Source organism: Aquarana catesbeiana, linkage group LG12 (genome assembly GCF_042186555.1).
Source record: "Aquarana catesbeiana isolate 2022-GZ linkage group LG12, ASM4218655v1, whole genome shotgun sequence".
NCBI classification, from domain to species: domain Eukaryota; kingdom Metazoa; phylum Chordata; class Amphibia; order Anura; family Ranidae; genus Aquarana; species Aquarana catesbeiana.
Genome location: NC_133335.1, coordinates 153,991,827 through 154,018,807, shown reverse-complemented (window position 1 = coordinate 154,018,807; position 26,981 = coordinate 153,991,827). Strand labels below are relative to the sequence as shown.

General features: G+C 42.3%; 1 protein-coding gene across 1 annotated transcript in view; it reads left to right on the top strand.

The window, feature by feature from the left end:
- The window catches only part of RAB5C (RAB5C, member RAS oncogene family), a 71,861-nt gene extending 45,917 nt beyond the window's left edge, over positions 1 to 25,944 (top strand). Inside the window, exons 4-6 of the mRNA XM_073606109.1 lie at positions 20,158 to 20,280; positions 20,362 to 20,455; positions 23,927 to 25,944. Coding sequence (XP_073462210.1) covers positions 20,158 to 20,280; positions 20,362 to 20,455; positions 23,927 to 24,042 — 333 coding nt within the window. The 3' untranslated portion in view covers positions 24,043 to 25,944. The remainder of the gene's footprint in view (positions 1 to 20,157; positions 20,281 to 20,361; positions 20,456 to 23,926) is intronic.
- The last annotated feature ends 1,037 nt before the right edge of the window (positions 25,945 to 26,981 follow it).

Sequence of the window (26,981 nt, the reverse complement as noted above, 5' to 3'; positions counted from 1 at the left end):
TTATATAGCAACCAAATGCAAGCTTTCAGTTTCAAGTGAAAACATCACAAAATAATAAATATAGTACTGTGCAGCCTAACCAAAAATACAATGTGAATTAACAGTGTAATCCAAAACAATATAAGAACACTTCCCAAATTGTGTATATGTATAGTAAGGCCTCATGCCTCATGCACACTGGACATTCTAAAAAAAAAAAAAAAAAAAAAAGCCAGTAGCATTAGCTGTAGAAAGAGTTCAGCATTTTTTTTTCAGTAGTGGTGTTTTTGTGTGTGGTTTTTGTTAAAAAAAAAAAAAAAAAAAAATTGTACTCTTACAAAAGCTTATGGCTCAAAAAAGCTGATAAGCACTAAATACCCGTGTTTTCTGACATTTTTTTTTCCCCCAGAGTATGAGTTGTGTGTGTGTGTGTGTGTGTGTGTTGTTCAGCTGTAAAAAAAAAAAAAAAACGCACTAGTTCTGTGTTTTTTCTCTCCAGCCAGAAAAAGCCCCTGTCAAAAACCGCTAAAAGTCTATGTGTGCATGGACACATAGGATAAATTGCTGAGGAGTTTATTGGCTGCAGAAAAATGCCTGAAGCCAAAAAGAGTAGCTGTAAAAACATCCAGTGTGTCCACAATCCACAGAGTGATCTTATTACACTTTTTTTTTTTTTTTTTTTTTTTTTCTGCGCCCAAAATTTTTTTAGGACCGTCACCCTATATGAACTCCATCCCTCCTCTCCTATCCTTTTCACGAATAGGTCATTTTTTTATTTATAATTTACCTACTCTTGGGGAAAGGCGAAGCCCCGCCCCTCAATGCACATCATTCTCCTAGACGAATGATGTGCATAGTGCTGGCTAGGCGTCCTGGGATATGTGACATGGATATCCCAGGAGGCCTAGCAAGCACCATGTACGTCGTTCGCCTAGGCACAATCTTAACCACTTACCAACCGGCCCATAGCCGAATGACGGCTGCAGGGCGGTTGGATAACTCTGGGAGGACGTACTATGACGTCCTCCCAGAATTCCCCTCTCGCGCGCCCCCTGGGGCGCGCACCCGAACACATCTGTGACCGCCGGGTCCAGAGGACCCGGCGCATCACGGATCCCGGTAAATGGCCGCTGATCGTGGCCGTTTACCATGTGATCGCCCCGTCAAATGACGGGGCGATCACATGTAAACAGACCGGCGTCATCTGATAACGCTGGTTCCTCTCCTCCCCTCCTGTGTACCGATCGGTACACAGTGAGCGGGGAGGGGGATGGATGGATGTCTGCAGCGCTGTGGGCTGTATGTGTAGTGCCCACAGCGCTGCACAGAGACATCCAGCCATCCAGCCATCCAGCCATCCATCCATCCATGCTCAGCCATCCCTCACTACTATGCAATGCTGTGCAATACTCTGCAATACCCCCACAATACTCTGCAATGCTGTGCAATACTCTGCAATACCCCCACAATACTCTGCAATGCTGTGCAATACTCTGCCATGCCCCCGCCATACTCTGCCATGCCCCCGCCATACTCTGCCATGCCCCCGCCATACTCTGCCATGCCCCCGCCATACTCTGCCATGCCCCCGCCATACTCTGCCATGCCCCCGCCATACTCTGCCATGCCCCCGCCATACTCTGCCATGCCCCCGCCATACTCTGCCATGCCCCCGCCATACTCTGCCATGCCCCCGCCATACTCTGCCATGCCCCCGCCGTACCCCGCCATGCCCCGCCATACTCCGCCATGCTGAGCCATGCTCAGCTGTACTCGCCCTCTGTATGTGGCCAGGCTGTGGAAGTCTCACACATGTGGTATCGCCGTACTCAGGAGGAGCAGGAGAATCTATTTTGGGGTGTCATTTTTGGTATGTACATGTTATGTGGTAGAAATATTGTATAAATGGACAACTTTGTGTTAAAAAAAAAAAAAAAGCGTTTTAACCACTTCCCGCCCGCCGGCTGTCATACAACGTCCTTGACTTTGTGCGGGGATATCTGAATGATGGGTGCAGCTACAGGCATCATTCAGATATCAGCTTTTTCAGCCGGCGATTCCCTACACCATGAGAATGATCATAGCAGCTGTTCCACTGCTTGATCGTTCTTACGGGAGGCGAGAGGGGATGTCCCCCCCCTCCCGCGCTTCTACCGACTCAGCGCTACGATCGAAGCCAGGATCGTTTTTTTTTTTTTTTTTTTTTATTTCAGGCTTCCCAGCCTAGAGGTGAGATGTGGGGTCTTATTGACCCCATATCTCACTGTAAAGAGGACCTGCCATATTCCTATTACAAGGATGTTTATATTCCTTGTAATAGGAATAAAAGTGGTCCAAAATTTTTTTTTTGGAAAAAAGCATCAAACTAAAATAAATAAAGTAAAATGAACAATAAAAAAAAAAAAAAAAAATTTAAAGCGCCCCTGTCCCTGTGTGCTCGCATACAGAAGCGAACGCATACGTAAGTCCCGCCCACATGTGAAAACAGTGTTCAAACCACACATGTGAGGTATCGCTGCGATCGGTAGAGCAAGAGCAATAATTTTGGCCCTAGACCTCCTCTGTAACTCAAAACATGTAACCAGTAAAAAATTTTAAAGCGTCGCCTATGGGGATTTTTAAGTAGCAAAGTTTGGCGCCATTCCACAAGCGCGTGCAATTTTGAAAGGTGACATGTTGGGTATCTATTTACTCGGCGTAACTTCATCTTTCACATTATGCAAAAACATTGGGCTAACTTTGCTGTTTTGGTTTTTGTAAAGCATAAAACCGTTTTTTTTCCAAAAAAAAGCGTTTAAAAAATTGCTGCGCAAATACCGTGCAAGATAAAAAGTTGCAATGACCGCCATTGTATTCTCTAGGGTCTTTGCTAAAAAAACATATATAATGTTTTGGGGTTCTATGTAATTTTCTAGCTAATAAATGATGATTTTTACATGTAGGAGAGAAATGTCAGAATTGGCCTGGGTGCTCCCTGCATGTTGTGCCTCTGTATGTGGCCACGCTGTGTAAAAGTCTCACACATGTGGTATCGCCGTACTCGGGAGTAATAGCAGAATGTGTTTTGGGGTGTAATTTGTGGTATGCATATGCTGTGTGTGAGAAATAACCTGCTAATATGACAATTTTGTGGGAGAAAAAAAAAAAGTAAAAAAAAAACCTTGATTTTGCAAAGAATTGTGGGAAAAAATGACAACTTCAAAAAACTCACCATGCATCTTTCTAAATACCTTGGAATGTCTTCTTTCCAAAAAGGGGTCATTTAGGGGGTATTTGTACTTTTCTGGAATGTGAGGGTCTCAAGAAATTAGATAGGCCGTCAGCACTTCAGGTGTGATCAATTTTCAGATATTCGCACCATAGCTTTTGGACTCTATAACTTTCACAAAGACCAAATAATATCCACCGATTTGGGTTAATTTTACCAAAGATATGTAGCGGTATAAATTTTGGCCAAAATATATGAAAAAAAATTACTAATTTGCAAAATATTATAACAGAAATGAAGAGAAATGTATTTTTTTACAGATTTTTCGGTCTTTTTTCTTTTACGGCGCAAAAAATAAAGAACCCAGCGGTGATTAAATACCACCAAAAGAAAGCTCCATTTGTGTGAAAAAAAGGACAAAAATTTCATATAGATACAGTGTTGCATGACTGAGTAATTGTCATTCAAAATGTGAGAGCACCAAAAGCTGAAAATTGGTCTGGTTAGGAATGGGGTTTAAGTGCCCAGTGGTCAAGTGGTTAAACAGTTACAAGAGGGAAAATATGCAGTGCGATTAGAAACATCTAGCGAGCAAAAGAACCAACGCTATACAGTTTTCTGCAGAGAAGGCCGGCGGCAAATGTCAGTCAGCGTGATGATGCCATAGGCGCCACCTTTACACAGTGCATCCAACTGGACTTTTTCAAAAGGCCTTTTGAGGAAGTCCCGTTGGATGAAATCCATAAAGGAGGAGCCTATGACGTTATCACGCTAAATGACACTTGCCGCCGGCGATCTCTGCAGAGGGGAGTAAAAAAAAAACAAAAAAAAAAAAGTATTTTATTTTACGTAATTGTGGGTGTAAATCATTAAGTGCCAGCTGGCTGTTCACATATTTACATTCTGGTTGCACATTATTATTTTTTTTTTACCATTAGCACCTTCCTTTTTAAATTGTGGTTTCAGGGGTAAGCCCAGTGACATCTTGGAGATGAAGATTCCATTTGAGTCATGGTGGTAATCTGCCATGGAAAATTATTGCAATAGTGACCACTGCTTGCTGAATTGAGAAGTGAGCAATCAATTATAATCTTTTACTGAGGAGGTACATGGGGAGTTGACCTGATGCAGCCCACCTTGTGTGAAAAATGGGGGGGGGGGGGGGGGGGGGGAGATAAGGAAAGGGACCTCTAAAAGCGAAATCGGGGAGGGGTGGATCTATCTATAAGAAAAAGTTCTCCCCATTACTTTTATCACGTTCTAAGTTACCCTTTCCCCTTATAGCGTTGGGTTCAATGGAAAGGATTTCCTGTACTGCAAGGCAGTTTCAATTTAGACTTCATTGTTTTGCTTTTGTTACAGGAAAAATCACTTTGCAATATCATGCAATCAGAAGATTTCAAATACATTTCAGGGTGAATGTTTTGGGGTTGCATGATTTCTGTAAAATTCATTAAAAAATAAATTCTCTCCTAAAACAGTTTAATTGTATTCCTTAATGGAAACCTACAAGCTAAAAACATACAATATACAGTACCTTGAAAAAGTATTCATACCCCTGGGAATTTTCCACATCTTTTTTTTTTTTTTTTTTTTACAAATATCTGAAAATTGTGGCTTGCATTTGTATTTAGCCCACCTTGTAGAACCACCATCGCTGCAATTACAGCTGCAAGTCTTTTTGAGTATATTTCTACCAGCTTTGCACATCTAGGGTGACATTTTTGCCCATTCTTCTTAGCAAAATGTCTCAAGCTCTGTCAGATTGGATGGATCGCGTCTGAATGGCAATTTTCAAGTCGTCTTAGGACAACAGTGGCTTTCTTCTTGGCACTCATAGTTGTCCTGTGGACAGATTTTCCCACCTGAGCTGTGGATCTCTGCAGCTTCTCCAGATTTACCATGGGCCTCTTGGCTGCTTTTCTGATTAACCACTTGACGACCGCCTCACGCCGATTTACGTCGGCAAGGTGGCACGGACAGGCAAAATCACGTACATATACGTGATTTGCCTTCCGCGGGTGGGGGGTCCGATCGGACCCCCCCCCCCGGTGCCCGAGGCGGTCGTCTTTTGTCCAGCGGCGATCAGAGGTGAGGGGGAGGCCATCCGTTCGTGGCCCCCCCATCGCGATCACCGCCGGCCAATCACATCATTCCTTTGCTGCTGTATGCTAAACAGCAGCAAAGGAAATGATGTCATCTCTCCTCGGCTCGGTAATTTCCGTTCCGGCCCGAGGAGAGTAGACAGGTATGTGAGTGCACAACACTACACACACAGTAGAACATGCCAGGCACACTAAACACCCCGATCGCCCCCCGTCACAAACTGACACCAGCAGTTTTTTTTTTTTTTTTTTTTTTCTGATTACTGCATTGGTGTCAGTTTGTGACAGTTACAGTGTTGGGACAGTTAGTATTACCCCCCTGTAGGTCTAGGATACCCCCCTAACCCCCCCTAATAAAGTTTTAACCCCTTGATCACCCCCTGTCACCAGTGTCGCTAAGCGATCATTTTTCTGATCGCTGTATTAGTGTCGCTGGTGACGCTAGTTAGGGACCTAAATATTTAGGTTCGCCGTCAGCGTTTTATAGTGACAGGGACCCCCATATACTACCGAATAAATGTTTTAACCCCTTGATTGCCCCCTAGTTAACCCTTTCACCACTGATCACCGTATAACTGTTACGGGTGACGCTGGTTAGTTTGTTTATTTTTTATAGTGTCAGGGCACCCGCCGTTTATTACCGAATAAAGGTTTAGCCCCCTGATCGCCCGGCGGTGATATGCGTCGCCCCAGGCAGAGTCAGATTAGCGCCAGTACCGCTAACACCCACGCACGCAGCATACACCTCCCTTAGTGGTATAGTATCTGTACGGATCAATATCTGATCCGATCAGATCTATACTAGCGTCCCCAGCAGTTTAGGGTTCCCAAAAACGCAGTGTTAGCGGGATCAGCCCAGATACCTGCTAGCACCTGCGTTTTGCCCCTCCGCCCAGCCCACCCAAGTGCAGTATCGATCGATCACTGTCACTTACAAAACACTTAACGCATAACTGCAGCGTTCGCAGAGTCAGGCCTGATCCCTGCGATCGCTAACAGTTTTTTTGGTAGAATTTTGGTGAACTGGCAAGCACCAGCCCCAGGCAGCGTCAGGTTAGCGCCAGTAGCGCTAACACCCACGCACGCACCGTACACCTCCCTTAGTGGTATAGTATCTGAACGGATCAATATCTGATCCGATCAGATCTATACTGGCGTCCCCAGCAGTTTAGGGTTCCCAAAAACGCAGTGTTAGCGGGATCAGCCCAGATACCTGCTAGCACCTGCGTTTTGCCCCTCCGCCCGGCCCAGCCCACCCAAGTGCAGTATCGATCGATCACTGTCACAAAACACTTAACGCATAACTGCAGCGTTCGCAGAGTCAGGCCTGATCCCTGCGATCGCTAACAGTTTTTTTTGGTAGCTTTTTATTGAACTGGCAAGCGCCAGCGGCCTAGTACACCCCGGTCGTAGTCAAACCAGAACTGCAGTAACACTTGGTGACGTGGCGAATCCCATAAGTGCAGTTCAAGCTGGTGAGGTGGCAAGCACAAGTAGTGTCCCGCTGCCACCAAGAAGACAAACACAGGCCCGTCGTGCCCATAATGCCCTTCCTGCTGCATTCGCCAATCCGAATTGGGAACCCACCGCTTCTGCAGCGCCCGTACTTCCCCCATTCACATCCCCAACCAAATGCAGTCGGCTGCATGAGAGGCATTTTCTTTATGTTCTCCCGAGTACCCCTACCCAACGAACCCCCCCAAAAAAGATGTCGTGTCTGCAGCAAGCGCGGATATAGGCGTGACACCCGCTATTATTGTCCCTCCTGTCCTGACAATCCTGGTCTTTGCATTGGTGAATGTTTTGAACGCTATCATACACTAGTTGAGTATTAGCGTAGGGTACAGCATTGCACAGACTAGGCACACTTTCACAGGGTCTCCCAAGATGCCATCGCATTTTGAGAGACCCGAACCTGGAACCGGTTACAGTTATAAAAGTTACAGTTACAAAAAAAAGTGTAAAAAAAAAAAAAAATATATAAAATAAAAAAAAATAGTTGTCGTTTCATTGTTCTCTCTCTCTCTCTATTCTCTCTCTCTCTCTCTCTCTTGTTCTGCTCTTTTTTACTGTATTCTATTCTGCAATGTTTTATTGTTATTATGTTTTATCATGTTTGCTTTTCAGGTATGCAATTTTTTATACTTTACCGTTTACTGTGCTTTATTGTTAACCATTTTTTTGTCTTCAGGTACGACATTCACGACTTTGAATGGTTATACCAGAATGATGCCTGCAGGTTTAGGTATCATCTTGGTATCATTCTTTTCAGCCAGCGGTCGGCTTTCATGTAAAAGCAATCCTAGTGGCTAATTAGCCTCTAGACTGCTTTTACAAGCCGTGGGAGGGAAAGCCCCCCCCCCACCGTCTTCCGTGTTTTTCTCTGGCTCTCCTGTCTCAACAGGGAACCTGAGAATGCAGCCGGTGATTCAGCCAGCTGACCATAGAGCTGATCAGAGACCAGAGTGGCTCCAAACATCTCTATGGCCTAAGAAACCGGAAGCTACGAGCATTTTATGACTTAGATTTCGCCGGATGTAAATAGCGCCATTGGGAAATTGGGGAAGCATTTTATCACACCGATCTTGGTGTCATCAGATGCTTTGAGGGCAGAGGAGAGATCTAGGGTCTAATAGACCCCAATTTTTTCAAAAAAAGAGTACCTGTCACTACCTATTGCTATCATAGGGGATATTTACATTCCCCGAGATAACAATAAAAATGATTAAAAAAAAAAAAAAAATGAAAGGAACAGTTTAAAAATAAGATAAAAAAGCAAAAAAAATAATAAAGAAAAAAAAAAAAAAGCACCCCTGTCGCCCCTTGCTCTCGCGCTAAGGCGAACGCAAGCGGCGGTCTGTCGTCAAACGTAAACAGCAATTGCACCATGCATGTGAGGTATCGCCGCGAAGGTCAGATCGAGGGCAGTAATTTTTGCAGTAGACCTCCTCTGTAAATCTAAAGTGGTAACCTGTAAAGGCTTTTAAAGGCTTTTAAAAATGTATTTTTTTTGTTGCCACTGCACGTTTGTGCGCAATTTTAAAGCATGTCATGTTTGGTATCCATGTACTCGGCCTAAGATCATCTTTTTTATTTCATCAAACATTTGGGCAATATAGTGTGTTTTAGTGCATTAAAATTTAAAAAAGTGTGTTTTTTCCCCAAAAAATGCGTTTGAAAAATCGCTGCGCAAATACTGTGTGAAAAAAAAATGAAACACCCACCATTTTAATCTGTAGGGCATTTGCTTTAAAAAAATATATAATGTTTGGGGGTTCAAAGTAATTTTTTTGCAAAAAAAAAAAAAAATAACTTTTTCATGTAAACAATGAGTGTCAGAAAGGGCTTTGTCTTCAAGTGGTTAGAAGAGTGGGTGATGTGTGACATAAGCTTCTAAATGTTGTGCATAAAATGCCAGGACAGTTCAAAACCCCCCCCAAATGACCCCATTTTGGAAAGTAGACACCCCAAGCTATTTGCTGAGAGGCATGTCGAGTCCATGGAATATTTTATATTGCGACACAAGTTGCGGGAAAGAGACAAATTTTTTTTTTTTTTTTTTGCACAAAGTTGTCACTAAATGATATATTGCTCAAACATGCCATGGGAATATGTGAACTTACACCCCAAAATACATTCTGCTGCTTCTCCTGAGTACGGGGATACCACATGTGTGAGACTTTTTGGGAGCCTAGCCGCGTACGGGACCCCGAAAACCAAGCACCGCCTTCAGGCTTTCTAAGGGCGTGAATTTTTGATTTCACTCTTCACTGCCTATCACAGTTTCGGAGGCCATGGAAAGCCCAGGTGGCACAAACCCCCCCAAATGACCCCATTTTGGAAAGTAGACACCCCAAGCTATTTGCTGAGAGGTATAGTGAGTATTTTGCAGACCTCACTTTTTGTCACAAAGTTTTGAAAAAAGAAAAAAAGGAAGTTTTTTCTTGTCTTTCTTCATTTTCAAAAACAAATGAGAGCTGCAAAATACTCACCATGCCTCTCAGCAAATAGCTTGAGGTGTCTACTTTCCAAAATGGGGTCATTTGGGGGGGGTTTGTGCCACCTGGGCATTCCATGGCCTCCGAAACTGTGATAGGCAGTGAAGAGTGAAATAAAAAATTTACACCCTTAGAAATCCTGAAGGCGGTGCTTGGTTTTCGGGGCCCCGTACGCGGCTAAGCTCCCGAAAAGTCCCACACATGTGGTATCCCCATACTCAGGAGAAGCAGCTGAATGTATTTTGGGGTGCAATTCCACATATGTCCATGGCCTGTGTAAGCAATATATCATTTAGTGACAACTTTTTGTAAATATATATATTTTTTTTTCATTATTCAATCACTTGGGACAAAAAAAATAAATATTCAATGGGTTCAACATGCCTCTCAGCAATTTCCTTGGGGTGTCTACTTTCCAAAATGGGGTAATTTGGGGGGGGTTTGTACTGCCCTGCCATTTTAGCACCTCAAGAAATGACATAGGCAGTCATAAACTAAAAGCTGTGTAAATTACAGAAAATGTACCCTAGTTTGTAGACGCTATAACTTTTGCGCAAACCAATAAATATACGCTTATTGACATTTTTTTTTTTTTACCAAATACATGTGGCCGAATACATTTTGGACTAAATGTATGACTAAAATTGAGTTTATTGGATTTTTTTTATAACAAAAAGTAGAAAATATCATTTTTTTTTCAAAATTTTCGGTCTTTTTCCGTTTATAGCGCAAAAAATAAAAACTGCAGAGGTGATCAAATACCATCAAAAGAAAGCTCTATTTGTGGGAAGAAAAGGACGCAAATTTCGTTTGGGTACAGCATTGCATGACCGCGCAATTAGCAGTTAAAGCGACGCAGTGCCAAATTGGAAAAAGACCTCTGGTCCTTAGGCAGCATAATGGTCCGGGGCTCAAGTGGTTAATGCTCTCCTTGCCCAGCCTGTCAGTTTAGGTGGACGGTCATGTCTTGGTAGGTTTACAGTTGTGCCATACTCCACTCTTTTCATTTTCGGATGATGGATTGAACAATGCTCCGTGAGATGTTCAACGCTTGGGATTTTTTTTTTTTTTTTTTTAACCAATAAATATGGAGTAAGGCATTAACCACTTCACGTGGTGGTTCAGTTATCCTGACTGGACGTCGTATGATGTCCAGCAGGATAACTGCCAGCGTGTGCCCAAGGGGGCGTGCGGCGACTGGTGGTGCAGTGTGTCAGTCTCAGTAAAGAGCCTCTGACGGAGGCTCTTTACCACATGATAAGCTGTGTCCAATCACGGCTAATCACAGTGTAAACAGACCATTTATTGGCTCTTCCTCACTCGTGTCTGACAGATGTGAGTATAGGAGAGCTGATCGGCGGCTCTCTTGACGGGGGGCTCTGCGCTGATTATCAGCCCAGCCCACACTGGATCACCAGGGATGTCTCCAGGACTACAGGGATGCCCGCCTCGCATGGATCACCAGGGATATCGGTGCCCAAAATATGCCAATCAGTGACCACAAATGGTGCCAGTCAGTGCCCACTACTAATGCCTGCCAGATGTCTTCATCAGTGCCCCCATCAGTGTCCATCCGTGTTGCCCATCAGTGCAGCCTATTGTCACGTACGCGCGATCGGATTTTCCGATGGCAAATGTTGGATGTGAGCTTGTTGGCTGGAAGTCTGACCGTGTGTATGCTCCATCGAACATTTGTTGTCGGACTTTCCGCCAACAAATGTTGGCTAGCAGGTTCTCAAATTTTCCACCAACAAAACTTTGTCGAAATTTCCGATTGTGTGTACACAAGTCCGACACACAAAAGTTCACGCGTGCTCGGAATCAAGCAGAAGGAGCTGCACTGGCTATTGAACTTCCTTTTTCTTGGCTTGTTGTACGTCATCACGTTTCCACGTTTGTAATTGTTGGCAAACATTTGTGTGACCGTGTGTATGCAAGACAAGTTGGAGCCAACATCCTTCAAACAAAAATCCATGTTTTTTTTTGTAAAGTCCGATCGTGTGTACGGGCATAAGAGTTCCCATCAGTGCCGTCTATCAGTGCCACCTCATTGGTGCCGCCTTGTCGGTGAAGGAGAAAACTTATTTACAAAATTTTATAATAGAAACAAAATTTTTTTTTTTTTCAATTTTCGGTCTTTATTTTTTGCGCAACAAATAAAAAAAATTAAAAAAAACCCAGCAGTGATTAAATACCACCAAAAGAAAGCTCTATTTGTGGGAACAAAATGATAAAAAAAAATCTTTGGGTACAGTGTAGCATGACTGCGCAATTGTCATTCAAAGTGCGACTGCTCTGAAAATTGGCCTGAGCAGGAAGGGGGTGTAAGTGCCCGGTATTAAAGTGGTTATCCACTTGCCGACCACCCACCACAGATGCACTGCGGCAAGGTGGCACGGCTGCACAAATCGCCCTACTGGCACGGCGATGCTTGCACTAACTTTCTTGGGCACGCGCGCTCCGATTGAGCCAATCAGCGGGTCCGACGGACTCTGTGTCCGCCTGCGATCGTTTCCCGGAGAGACAGAATGGGGATCTGCTGAAGTAAACAAAGCAGATCTCTGTTCTGTCAGGGGATGACCCTGAGATCTGTCTTCCTGCCAAGCAGGAAGACGGATCTGTTTTCCCCAGTCATAGTCACCCATACAGTTAGAAAACACAAACGGAGGAACACATTTAACCACTTGATCACCCCTGATGTTAACCCCTTCCCTGCCAGTGTCATTAATACAATGTCTGCATATTTTTAGCACTGATCACTGTGATGTCACTGGTTCCCAAAAAAAGTGTCAAATGTCAGTTAGGTTTCCGATCTGTCCACCGCAATGTCGCTGTCCTTCTAAAAATCACTGCCACCATTACTAGTAAAAATTAAAAAAAACTGACCTAAATCTATCCCAATTGGTTTGCGCAAAAGTTATAGCGTCTACAACAATCAATATGCGCTTATTGGAATTTTTTTTTTTTTTTACCAAAAATATGTAGAATTACATATTGGCCTAAACTGATGAATACTTATTTTTTTTTTTTTTTTTTATAGTGCAAAAAAATACAAACCGCTGAGCTGATCAAATGCCAACAAAATACATTTTCACACCACCGCGCAATTGTCAGTTAATGTAACTCTGTGCTGTATCGCCAGAAATGGCCTGGTCATTAAGGGGGTAAATCCTTCCAGGGCTAAAGTGGTTAAAGTGAAAAAGCTAAACACCCTGAAAAAAATGGCCAACGAATAGAAAATATCCCTGAGGAGTTTTAATTGCAGCAAATGATCGTACAGTATTTCTGCCACAAACGTGTTACTGACGTGTTTCGACCTAATGAAGTCGTAGTCTTCAAGGGGATTATTTTGTCTAAAAGTTGCATCAAAAGCTTAGAATCATATAACTATATACATCCAAGTATATTGACCCCTAGTGGATGGATGGGAGACTTGTAACCAGAGACTTTTAAAAGTTTATCCAGATTATTTCCCGGCCTGTCCTCGTAGCCCCATGGCGAGGGCCATGAAAGGATCTGGCTTGCGAGAAGCCACGCTGTTGGCGTCCCAGAAAAGGGACGGAGAGCCACCTGTGATGCAATCCTCAAAAGGCAAAAAATAAATATAGTTTATAAAAAAAAAAGTATAGGAGTTTTTCCAGAGTGACAAAAGAGGTGCAATAAGGGCGGTCAATTGAGAGTGTGTATACATTTGTGTGAAAATATTGACTGCGTGTTAATGCTTATTGGTATTGTCAGACTATAAGGTGAGCAGACAGTAACATATGTACATAAGGGAAAGGGGAAAAAAAATGTGTGGAATAGTGATTAGCGTCATTTTGTTAAAAATAATTGTATAATAACTTAATTGGTTCGTGTGTGTGTGTGTGTGTGTGTGTGGTGTTTGTTTTTTTTTTTTTTTTTTTTTTATATAATCTAACCCTGCTTTAACAGAAATGTAACTTTTTTTTCAAACTGTTAAATGGATGGGTTTACTAGGGGTGAAGTGGTTAAACTGGTTGTAAACCTGAAAAATGAAAAACAATGATCACTAGGTTTAATATAGATCAGCAGTAGAAAGCATTTGAGCTTACTTTGACATCTGTCCGTGTTCCCTGTTAGTAGCAATCCTTCCTGGTGTGCTGAGCACAGTAAAGCCAATACCACGAAAAAAAAAACTGTGGATGGCCCTCCCCTTCTGTGTTGATTGAGGGGCTCTGCAGAGGGATCTGCTGGAGCCTTCGTAGTCAGCTGTGTGAAAATGGGCGTGTCCCTGAGGCTCTGTGTTGATGCAATTGGAGTTGGAGACCGTGAATGTGCTGCAGTTTAAGCCTGGTACACAGTAATAGTTTTTTTTTATTTTTGTTTTGTTTTTTCATTCAACCCAGCAGGGCTGGACAAAAAAAACCCTGAGACCCCTTTCACACTGGGACTGTTTCCGCTTTAGCAAAAAAAATGGAAAAATAGCCTCTGCGAAGCGCTTGAAAACTGTCTCCCATTTAAGTGTGACTCTTCACACTAGGGCGGTGCGCTTGCGAGATGTTACAAAGTCCTGCAATCGGCATCTTTGGGGCAGTTTGGGTGCACTATATTTAGTGCTCCCAAAACGCCCTGCCCATTGGAATGAATGAAAAAAAACAAAGAGAATAGGTATCTCTCAAGAGGGCAAGAAAACCCCAAGGCACTGTCTGAAAAAAGCAAGCCAAATTTTATTCAACACAATATGCAATAGACACCACACAAATATATACTACAAAAAGGTATTGCAGGCGGGCCATGGTAAGTATCAAACACAGACCATAGAAATTAAAAATGACAACGTTGTCGTTAAAAACAGGGGAGCCACGGCTATGCATACCACATACACATACCATTCACCACTCATACTCGAATGCTAAGATTCAAAGCAGCAAAGGAGCCGTTGATGAAATTAGTGAATCACTCTTCAGAGACTTGGTATAATGGAAGTAGTGGATATGTGTGGATGGAGGGGGTATTGGAAGTCCATATAGTGGGCTAGTGGTACCCAATGGGGGGGAACAAGCAACAGATCTAAGCAGTTGGGTAATGACCCAAGGGACACAGCGAGACCGGTAGATTAAACAGATCAATGCAAGCAAGCAGATTGGCAGCAGTAAGAAAGCAGCAGCAAGCAGGGGGAAGGGGTTATGAGCGGCAATAGAGAGGCATGTAGACAGTCATAGCAATGGTACTTCTCTCACCACCCGATCACTGACCAATGTCCGCAGACCGCCATGCTCAGCCCCAGGTTCTGGCTTGGGATATCAGTCCGTACAATGCCATCTTCCTGCTTAAGAAACAGTGTCCACCCTGCGCTGTGTTTGCCATGTAGTGAAGTCTGTTAAGACGCCGGTCATCAGCTGTTCTTCCATCCACAGCGTTTGCACGTGGTTCCGGGGTAGCGTTCTGACGCGTTTCACCAGCCAATTACCGCTGGTTTCCTCAGAGCAAGGAGGAGTCCGTGGATCAAGCATAAATAGACAGGGCAATAGGATGAAATTACACATATTTACCACCAGATGTCATCCAAGGTCACCTCACATAATGAACATACAGCAGGGGAATTTTCTGAATAAAAGGTCCAAATGGCTATAAATGATCGATCACAATTGATTGTAAGTGTTAGAAGTGACAAAAGAAAAAGAGGAAGAACTGAGTAGAGAAACTGAAAGGAGACCAATAGACAACAGATAAGATAATAAGGCCCCACCAAAATTAAAATTAAGAGCAGATTCAAAGGCTTCGATATTATATTGCACTACAGATTTACGGCAAATGAACAAACAAATTATTCTATTTTAATTATTTTATTTCTCCAAGGACTGCAGACTGCACTCAGTATTTAACCCGTTGGGGGATCATAGAGTCCAGATAATACGTCCACATTTTTTCCTTCTGGAGAAGAATGGTATCATAATCACCACGTCTCGCAGGTAAATTTAACCTGTAAATTCCTTTAACAGTCAGACCCTTTGGATTACGGTTGTGGAATTTAGCTAAGTGTTGAGAGATGGGACGGTCATCGTCCTTTTTGATATCAGCAATGTGTTTGCCAATCTTTATGCGTAAAGTACGTTTTGTTTTACCAATATAGTTTTTATTACATGGGCATGTCAGCATGTATATAACTCAAGTTCTTGAACAGTTAATGAATTGTTTAATTTTGAAGTCTTTTCCACCGCGTGGATTGACGAACACATTGGTCTGGTGTACAAATTTACAAATCTTGCAATGTCCACACGCGTGCATATTAGAGGGGGGCATAGAACTAGTAAGCGAGTTGGGGCTGGTTGTCCGTGTATACTCAGAGTGAACCAGGAGGTCACCTTCTGGCTGTCATAAGTGGTCTGGCACTCACAAAATTAGTAATCAGTGGGGCAGATTTTAAGATAGGCCAAAGTTTATCAAGAATCCCTTGTACTGTTTTCCACTGAGAACCATACCTAGTGATGATCTTAGGGAAGTTCTGCTTGCCTGACATGAAGTTTTTGAAGTTGTGAGGAGTTCATCACGTTTTCTTAAGGAAGCTTTTTGCTGTGCCTTTCTAAGAGAACGGTGAAAATGGCCTCTTCAGAATTAAACAATTCATTAACTGTTCAACAACTCGAGTTATATACATGCTGACATGCCCATGTAATAAAAACTATATTAGTAAAACAAAATGTACTTTATGCATAAGGATTGGCAAACACATTGCTGGTATCAAAAAGGACGATGAACGTCCCATCTCTCAACACTTTGCTAAATTCCACAACCTTGATCCAAAGGGTCTGACTGTTAAATTTACCTGCGAGACGTGGTGATTATGATACCATTCTTCTCCAGAAGGAAAAAATGTGGACGTATTATCTGGACTCTATGATCCCCCCAACGGGTTAAATACTGAGTGCAGTCTGCAGTCCTTGGAGAAATAAAATAATTAAAATAGAATAATTTGTTTGTTCATTTGCTGTAATTCTGTAGTGCAATATAATATCGAAGCCTTTGAATCTGCTCTTAATTTTAATTTTGGTGGGGCCTTATTATCTGTTGTCTATTGGTCTCCTTTCAGTTTCTCTACTCAGTTCTTCCTCTTTTTCTTTTGTCACTTTTAACACTTACAATCAATCGTGATCGATCATTTATAGCCATTTGGACCTTTTATTCAGAAAATTCCCCTGCTGTATGTTCATTATGTGAGGTGACCTTGGATGACATCTGGTGGTAAATATGTGTAATTTCATCCTATTGCCCTGTCTATTTATGCTTGATCCACGGACTCCTCCTTGCTCTGAGGAAACCAGCGGTAATTGGCTGGTGAAACGCGTCAGAACGCTACCCCGGAACCACGTGCAAACGCTGTGGATGGAAGAACAGCTGATGACCGGCGTCTTAACAGACTTCACTACATGGCAAACACAGCGCAGGGTGGACACTGTTTCTTAAGCAGGAAGATGGCATTGTACGGACTGATATCCCAAGCCAGAACCTGGGGCTGAGCATGGCGGTCTGCGGACATTGGTCAGTGATCGGGTGGTGAGAGAAGTACCATTGCTATGACTGTCTACATGCCTCTCTATTGCCGCTCATAACCCCTTCCCCCTGCTTGCTGCTGCTTTCTTACTGCTGCCAATCTGCTTGCTTGCATTGATCTGTTTAATCTACCGGTCTCGCTGTGTCCCTTGGGTCATTACCCAACTGCTTAGATCTGTTGCTTGTTCCCCCCCATTGGGTACCACTAGCCCACTATATGGACTTCCAATACCCCCTCCATCCACACATATCCACTACTTCCATTATACCAAGTCTCTGAAGAGTGATTCACTAATTTCATCAACGGCTCCTTTGCTGCTTTGAATCTTATCATTCGAGTATGAGTGGTGAATGGTATGTGTATGTGGTATGCATAGCCGTGGCTCCCCTGTTTTTAACGACAACGTTGTCATTTTTAATTTCTATGGTCTGTGTTTGATACTTACCATGGCCCGCCTGCAATACCTTTTTGTAGTATATATTTGTGTGGTGTCTATTGCATATTGTGTTGAATAAAATTTGGCTTGCTTTTTTCAGACAGTGCCTTGGGGTTTTCTTGCCCTCTTGAGAGATACCTATTCTCTTTATTTTTTTTCTTGTATGCAATTAGGGCATCCCCATATGGCATCCTGCATTTTTATGTGGTTGATTGCCTGATATATGCCTATACTTACACTCTATAATTTTGGTGGTTGATCCAGGCTAACCCCATTTTTTTTTTTTTTTGCTAATACTTCATTGAAATGAATGGGCAGCGCTTCCAAAGTGCTTTGGGGTTAAAGCAAGCGGCGCTTTAGCACCAATGTGGCCGCGGCCCTAGTGTGAAAGGGGTCTGAAAGATCAGGAGAAACCCCTGTAGTAACTATTTGTTAGTACAGAGATCTCCCCTGCTGTGCTATTTGTATTCTGAATGGATGGGGGAGAGATATATAGATATATATCTATATCTATATCTATATCTATATAATATAAATATTAATAATTTAATGCAATGGCTTACTGAAAAGTGTGTTCATGTATAGTATAGTATAGTATGCACTCAATACTTCGTCGGGGCTCCTATTGCATGGATTACTTCATCAATGTGGCGTGGCACTGCTGAGGTGTTTATGGAAGCCCAGGTTGCTTTGATAGCAGCCTTCAGCTTGTCTGCATTGTTTGGACTGGTGTCTCTCATCTTCCTCTTGACAATGCCCTACTGATTCTCTATGGGGTTTAGGTCAGGAGAATTTATTGGCCAATCGAGCAGTGATACCATGATCATTAAACCAGGTATTGGTATTTTTGGCAGTGTGAGCAGGTGCCAAGTCCTGCTGGAAAATGAAATCCGCATCTCTTTATCTTTTGGACTTAATATAACGCAGTGGACCAACACCAGCAGATGACATGGCTCCCCAAATCATCACGGACTGTGAAAAATTTTGCAACTAATTTGGAAATCAAGGTGGAGAGGCACAGAATCCAAATTGCATGAGGTCTAGTGTGAAGTTTTCACAGTCTTTGATGATTTGGGGAGCCATGTCATCTGCTAGTGTGGGTCCACTGTTTTTTATTACGTCCAAAGATAAAGAGATGTTTATTTCCTTTTCCAGCAGGACTTGGCACCCGCTCACACTGCCAAGAGTACCAATTCCTGGTTTAATAATCATGGTATCACTGTGCTTGATTGGCCAGCAAACTTGCCTGACCTAAACTTGACCTGTCCTTCTTCTCCTTCTGCTGCTCCTTCCTTCCTTCCTCTCCTTCCTTCCTTCCTCTCCTTCCTTCCTTCCTTCCTTCCTCTCCTTCCTTCCTTCCCCTTCTTCCTCTTCCTTCCCCTTCTTCCTCTTCCTTCCCCTTCTTCCTCTTCCTTCCCCTTCTTCCTCTTCCTTCCCCTTCTTCCTCTTCCTTCCCCTTCTTCCTCTTCCTTCCCCTTCTTCCTCTTCCTTCCCCTTCTTCCTCTTCCTTCCCCTTCTTCCTCTTCCTTCCCCTTCTTCCTCTTCCTTCCCCTTCTTCCTCTTCCGTTTCATTTTAAAAGAAAATGCTTGAAATATATCGCTCTGTGTAACGCATTTTATATAAAGAGTTTCACTTTGTAAATTGAATTACTGAAATGAAAGTGATTGTAAAGGTTCGCATTTTTAATAATAAACATGGTATACTTACCTCCTCTGTGCAGTTGGTTTTGCACAGAGCAGCATGAATCCTCCTCTTCTCAGGTCCCCCTTTGCTGCTCCTAGTCCCTCCCTCCTTTTGAGTGCCCCTTAGCCAGCAGCTTGTCACCCAAGCCGAGTCAGAGCTCTGTGTATCCATTCAGACACGAAGCCCCGACCTGGCCCCGCCCCCTCTCTCCCCCGATTGGCTGACTTGCCACGGGAGCCAATAGCGCGCTGTTCTGTCTCAGCCAATCAGGAGGAGTGTACTGGTTGGTTGAGGGGATCATGGATATTGCTGGAGAGAGGAGGTCAGGTAGGTAATTTGGAGGGGGGCGCTACACACAGAAGGTTTTTTTTAACTTAATGCATAGAACGCATTAAGATAAAAAAAAAAACGTTCTGCCTTTACAACTCCTTTAACTTTTTGATGATATTCTAGATTTATGAAATGCACATGCGTGTGTGTATATCTTCATAAAACCCAATTTAAAAAAAATCAATTACTTGGGTTTACCATGACTAACCTTCCTAATAGGCCTAGGGCTGTGTGATGCAGTCAGGTGCCTCACTTTGTTTTGTTCATAAATAAGAGATGCCTGAAGATATGGTCATCCTTCAGTTTTTTCTGAATTCTGCTTAAAAGTAAAGAGCACCTGTCTGCTCCAGAAGCATCGGGCAGTCTCAAACTTGTATGTATACTTTTTACGAATTTAAAGCCTCATGCACACTGGATGTTTTTGGACCTTTTTACAGCAGCTGTTTTTGGCTTCAGACGCCCTTTTTTCCCTACAGTCAAACTCCCCAGTATGTTATCCTATGTGTCCATGCACACATAGGCTGCTGTTAGCAGTTATTTGGCTGGTGCGCTTTTTGGCTTTAAAAAAACCCAAAGCTAGTGGGTTCTGAGAGGAGTTTTTCAGCTGTAAAAATGCTCTAATGTCAAACGCTGATAAACACTCAAACGCGGCTCATCAGCATTTTTTTACGTTTTTGATCCATTGAAAAAAGAGAAAAAAAAAAAAGAAGAAAAACACTAAACGCTATTGCAGAAAACTTTAAGCGTTGAAAAACTCACTGCAAAGCTACTGATGTTTTTATAACGTTCTTTTAACGTCCAGTGTGCATGAGGCCAAAAAGATTACACTATTATGTTTGTTTTTTTCCCATCAAACTAATGAATTGTAATTTTTTTTTTTTTTTTTCTTTCTGTATCTCTATAGGAAACCTTTGCAAGAGCAAAAAACTGGGTGAAAGAGCTCCAGAGGCAGGCTAGTCCAAACATTGTAATTGCCTTGTCTGGGAATAAGGCTGACCTCTCCAGCAAAAGAGCTGTAGATTTTCAGGTGAGCTTGCTAGCTTTGTTCCCCTCCCAATGCAGAGAGCGCATCCAGAATACCTTCATACCTTTTTTTGCTTTGTTGCAGGAAGCTCAAGCCTACGCAGATGACAACAGCTTGCTATTCATGGAGACGTCTGCTAAAACCGCTATGAATGTGAATGAAATATTTATGGCTATAGGTGAGATTTCTCGCTAGACTTTACTTGGGGTCAGCAGATAAATATACTTTCATTTTGCTCTGCACTTATGATAAGAGGATACTCCCATATTTAAGCAAATCCTGCTTTAGATTGTTCTGCATGGTGGAGTTTAAATTAATTGAGTGAGTACTGTAAGACAATGTGGTTGCAGGTCCCAACAGATTATTCTCTAGGTATAAAAAAAGGAAAAGAAAGGCGCCTCTAAGTGCAGTATGTCAAATTTAATAGAGTGCACAAAGGGTTAAAAGCACTTACAAGATTGTTGAGTGTTAAAAGACATGATAAAATCAGGAGTCCTCATCTGTGGCATGTGTCCATCCTCAGCACGGTGGTAGAGAGCAGTGTAGAGCCGTCCAGCAGCTGTAAAGCGTTCTCATGCGTGTTGGAAAGAGGAGGCAGCAGGGAAGCCTGTATTTACTGCGGGACAAACAAGGCTGATGGTGTCAGTGTAGAGAAGGGGGTGGTTATTCTCTAGGAACCAGTGAATGTTTTAAAGCTGGCAAACAATTTTACAAACCTAGCTGTTCCAACTCTCATATTCCCCATGATCTTTTAGTATCGTCAAATGTGAAAAAATATATATTCATATACTTGTGATATCATCAGTTTGACTTTACTTAGTATGGCCTTGACATTAGAGGTCGACCGATATGGGTTTTTCTCTGGCCGATGCCGATATTTAGAAATCGCGGTGGCCGATGGCCGATATGTGATGCCGATTTTTTTTTTTGGGCCGATATATTAGGCCGTTTTTTTTTTTCCCCCCTTCATCTCATAAAATCTAACAGTTAGACCCCTTTCACACTGGGGCATTTTTCAGGCGATTTTGGGCTAAAAATAGCGCCTGTAAAGTGCCTGTAAAACGGCTCCCCTGCAGTCTCAGTATGATATCCCGAGTGCTTTCACACTGAGGCGATGCGCTGGCAGGATGTTAAAAAAAAAAAAGTCCTGCAAGCGGCATCTTTGGAGCGGTGTATACCGCTCCTCCACCACTCCTGCCCATTGAAATGAATGCGCACCGCTGCCGAAGCGCCTGCAAAGCGTTTCAGCAGCGGCGCTTCAGGGGCGCATTTAACCCCTTCCTCGGCTGCTAGCTGGGTTATAAGTGCCCTGCTAGCAGCCGAATAGCGCCGCTAAAACTAGCAGCGTTTTACCGTCAACGCATGCCTGCTCCAGTGTGAAAGCAACCTTAAGTGATACAGAAAATTTTTTACATTTAAACATTTATTAAATAAAACAAAGATTAAAAAAATCTGTATCTTAAATATTAAATACACAAAAACGGGTAATCAAAACTTTTGGATGAAAAAAAATGGGCTAACTTTACTGCTTAGTTTGTTTTTTTTTTTTTTTTTTAATTTATTAGTGTATTTTTTCAAAAAATATTGCGTTTATCGTGTGACATAAAATATTGCAACAACCGCTATTTTATTCCCTAGGGTCTCTGCTAAAAAAAATATATATATATATATATATAATGTTTGGGGGTTCTAAGTGATTTTCTAGCAGAAAATACAGGATTTTTACTTGTAAGCAACAAGTGTCAGAAAAGATTTAGTCTTTAAATGGTTAAACTGAGAACTTCTACACACAGAGAGCTCAGTTCATTCATAAGTGTAAACATTGTATCCTTCAGGGTCTTTTTATCAGATTTGGCAGGCTGCCCAGAGGAGGGGAGAAGTCTCTTCACAGAAGTTTTCAGGCAACTTGTATTGACTTCTATTACAGAAGTCATTTGCAAGTCCGCTGATATAGGCCTTTTTTATCAGCACAATCGGCTAATGCCGATTAAGTAAAAAACACCAAGTATCGGCCGATATATCGGTCGACCTCTACTTGACATGCACATTGAACTATGTATCCCATCATGCTTTGGGATTGTAGTCACTTGACGTGCATCTTGATGGAAATGAGCGTTGACATCTATGAACCCACAGAGGATTACATGACCCATGCTCATGTTTAATAGCACCGCCCACTGTTCATTTCACGCTGACGACATGAGGTCTTGGCACAAGCCCTGATCAGTTTACACACTGTCAGTGAGGGGACTGATCATCCTGCTGCACATAGAACAGCCACAGTGATTGGTCCTTGCACAGTAAATTGCAAATAGCATCCGAAGGAAGACTTTTTATGTGAGGTCAGATGAGCATGCCCCTGTTTAAAAGGTAAATGGAGCTAACATTATTACATTACATGACATGTGTCTGAATATAAATTTTGCCTGGAGTGGGGTTTCAAGTCAACCAATTTTTGTTTCATACCTTTAGTTTTTTTCAGTATATAGGGGTTCAACTGACCTAGTAAAGGCTCCTTCTTGCCCTTTTTTTTTTTTTTATTTTGTTAGCCTTTAAGTAGCTGTGATGGTGGTGGTAGTATTTTCAAAGCCTAATTTTGATGTGACTTTTATCTAATATTGTATATACAGTACCTTTTTATAATGGTCCCCCATTAGAATTAAAATGCAAAAACATGTAGGGCCTTATTCGGGTTGGAGACCAGGCTGGACTGTCTCAGTCACTGTTGGCGGGTGATGAAAAAGGGCGCGAGGGAAGACTTCACTTCCAATGATTTGTGCCCTACTTTGAAAGTAGGTGATAGGTGGCCCTTTTTGGGGTCTGGGCTGCTACCTCTTGGTACAGCCTTATGGTTGTATCCACATGTGAACTAGGAAGAGTAGGTAGAAAGGAGTGCCCAATGGTTAATAGAAATTGCAACAAATATGACAAGCCAACGCGTTTTGTATAAAAAAAGGCTATTAGACAAACAGAGGTATACAGAAAATATATAAAAATTTAGAAATATAAGGGAAGGGCTAAGGGTAAGGTGGGAAGGGACTGATGGTGGGTGGTCTGGGAGAGGGGATGGGGTTTGGGTAGGGTAGCTTGGGGTGGTAGGGATGAAAGGTGCTGGAAGAGGGAGGATGGGATGGGTGTTGGGATATCTCAATGGCCAGGCAGGGCCTCTGAACTACTTAATTGGTGTGGATGTGGAATGAGGGAAGGAATGTAATATAAGGCCTATGTCTGGTACAGAACTAAATGGTGACTTGTAATCAGTTGCTGCCTTTTTTTTTTAGGTTCAATTTTAGTTTTAACTAGTGTAGGTAAAACTTAGGCCCTCTTCCAAGGTTTTTTTTTTTTTATGTCTGTGTCCATTGGGAATATTGCTGTTGCAACCCCCAAAAAGTATAGTAAAATGTCCCCAACAAGGACACAGATGGCAAAAAAAACAGTATTTTCAATCTTTCCTTTCTTATCAAAAAATCAAAATTGTCTTTGCTTGCACTTTAATAAGCTGTAGAATAATTTTTGACAGGCTAACAGCTGCCACTACTTTTGACATGTTAAGCATACTTTGAGCATAAAAATTGCGCAAATATTAAGATATTATTTTTTTTTTTTGCTTACACCATATATATCACACTCATAATTTCTTTTTCCTTAGCTAAGAAGCTGCCGAAGAATGAGCCTCAAAGTGCACAAGGAGCCCCCGGAAGGAACAGAGGGGTTGACCTCCAGGAAAACAACCCTCCTGCTAGGAGCCAGTGCTGTAGTAACTGAGTTCCTTCCTTCTCACTTGTCGCCTATTGGTAGAGGAGAAAGGAGTCAAAACACAGAAATATCCATAATTGCAACACAATACCATTTAAAAGCTTCAGATCAAGAAATAAACCAACAAGAAAATCTGAGATGAGACTGGAAATCCACTCTAATCATACTTGGTCCTCACAGAATCAGAATGAACTCTGGCTCTGAAGGGGCTTAGATGGACGCTGTGAACCTGTATTGTACCATCTTCACCACTCCAGTTTGTAAATGATCAGCGTCCTGATGGATATCTCATTCCACCTGCACTTTTTTCCTTGTATAAATACTAATTCAATTTTTAAGTCTTAAGTCACTTTTAATATATGTATTATAAATATATAAATATGAACTATGATCTGATTAACTTTCCATTTCCTTGCTCTCTTGTCCCCCCTCCATTTTAGTAGCTTTGGTGGTGGGTACAAAAGGGGTAGAGGTGCTCTCAGAATTCTAAAGTGCTTTTGATCGAACTTGATGAACATGTTCATCACAAGCTCTTTCTTAAAGGGTACCTGTGAGGTTAGAAAACATGGGAGCTGCCATTGCTTGTGTGTGTGGTGTTTTTTTGTTTTTTGTTTTTTAACGTGCAGGCTCCAGTGTTATGTCACCCTGGTCTTGTTTACACTACCTTGTGACATTAAAGCTGGATCAAGCTTGTGACCTGCACAGTCTAGATTAGAATGTCTGAGCTCCAGTTCTGCAAATGCTTGCATACTTGTTTCAGATCAGTGTCTCACTAGGTAGTCAAGTCAGGTTCAGGATTACAGCACAGGTCTGCACCTTTACTTACTAAGCAAGTGACCGCTCCCATATTTATGTCCTCCAAGGTTTCATATAAACAGTATATTGTAAAGACAGAAAGCTGTGTACATTGACATGCATATATGTATGGAGTGTATATGAATATATATATTTTTTTTTCATATGTTTAATCCCCTTAATACAGAATGCCTTGCTAAGTTAAACTTTAATCCAATTGCCTTTCTGGAAAGAATAAGATTGATCAAAATGGCACCTTGAAGCTAAAACCGCTCACCAGGAAGTCGCATAGTTTGTCATTTTTGGAGAAATGGGTTGCTCCTTGACTTTTCCCTATGCCTTTCTTCAGAAATAATCATGTTGTTGTATATTCTTAGGTGTCTACAGTCATGTGAACCATGGAAAGGCTGTCAGGGCCAAAAAAGCACTTAAGTAGTGGTAAAAAAAAAAAAAAATCTCTAAATGGTTTTACTGATCCATGGCATTTTCTGGAACTTAGTCTGTTTGCTGGATCAAACTGTCAGTGTTTTGCCATCATGTTATGTTTTCAAGATATGACAAAATCACATTTTACTTGACAGCCACCTAATAATATGCCATTCATAATGTGTATATATATATAAAATCTATATCTCCCATAGCCAACCAAATAAGGGTCATTTCTGCATCATCTGTTCTATTGCTTTATATGAGGCCGGGAAAAAAAAATGTGGATGATTAGCTGGCTACACACACCACAGTATACCATGTGAAAGCAAATGAGAGAATTTATTTTGGAATATAGCAGTCTGGATGTTGTATAACTGCTGTCATTACTTATGCGTAGATTCTGATCTCCACCGTAAAGTTACCCAAGTAACTGTAAATTAGGGCCAGTACAGACTCCATCTTCAACACTTGTGTATCTTTGGGAGCTGTGAAGCTGATTTTTGTAATTTTGGCTAAGGTGTCGTTCTGTCTCTACCCAGTCACATGACCAAATATCAGTTGTGAGTATTAGGGGGAAGGGAACCTCTAATTTTTTTTTTTTTTCTTCATATTCTGTATTTTGTATGTTCTCTGCAATATGTACTTAATCAGTATATCTTGATAATACAGTATGTACCCAAATAGAAACCTTGTTTCTTCCATTTTGTGCATAGAATGTAAGACTTTTCGGAGTACATGACCGCAATCATTCATGTTTTGTAGTGATCATCATTTTGTTTTTTCAAGGTCCTTGGTAATGCCTGAAATTGTAAGGTTGGTGTAAAGAAAAGTTAAATGAATTGTTTGTTCTCTGTCCTAAGTTCTACTTATCTGCATTGGCACAGAGAATCACAGCTTGACCTGATCCAAAGTGTGAAACCTGAAGAAATAGTTGGGAAATGCCCAGCACAGGCACAAAGCTGCAAACCCATAGGGCTAGATAGAGTATAGGCTGTGACTTGAGAGAACATGGCCCTGGCTTATTTTGCTCATCACTAAATTGGGCTATGAAAAAAAAAAAGTGCTCAAAAATGAATTTACCCTGCTCCCAATCAGTCTAAAAGCTCAGCGTTTGACCAAACCAACAAAGATAAGATAAAAAGAAAATTTCTTTAATAATAGTCTTCTAGTTATAGTTGGTAAGGTTGAAAAAAGACACCAGTCCATCCAGTTCAAACTGTGGTATGTGAGTATGCTTGTGTTTCTCAATAGTACATAGTATATCCCTGTATGTTGTGATTGTTAAAGCGGAGTTCCACACAAAAATGGAACTTCCACTTTTCGGAACCCTCCCCCCCTCCGGTGTCACATTTGGCACCTTTCAGGGGGGAGGGGGGTGCAGATACCTGTCTAAGACAGGTATTTGCACCCACTTCCGGCATAGACTCCCATGGGAGTCTACACCTCTTCCCGTCCCCACCGCGCTGTCTGCTGGGAACACACAGCTCCCAGGAGAGAGCGGGGACCACTTGGGATGTGCAGCGTGACTCGCGCAGTAGGGAACCTGGAAGTGAAGCCGCAACGCTTCACTTCCTGATTCCCTCACCCAGGATGGCGGCGGCAGCTGCCGAGAACCGAGCGGGTTCTCGGCGTCCCCTGCCGACATCGCTGGACCCTGGGACAGGTAAGTGGCCATGTATTAAGTCAGCAGCTGCAGTATTTGTAGCTGCTGGCTTTTAATAATT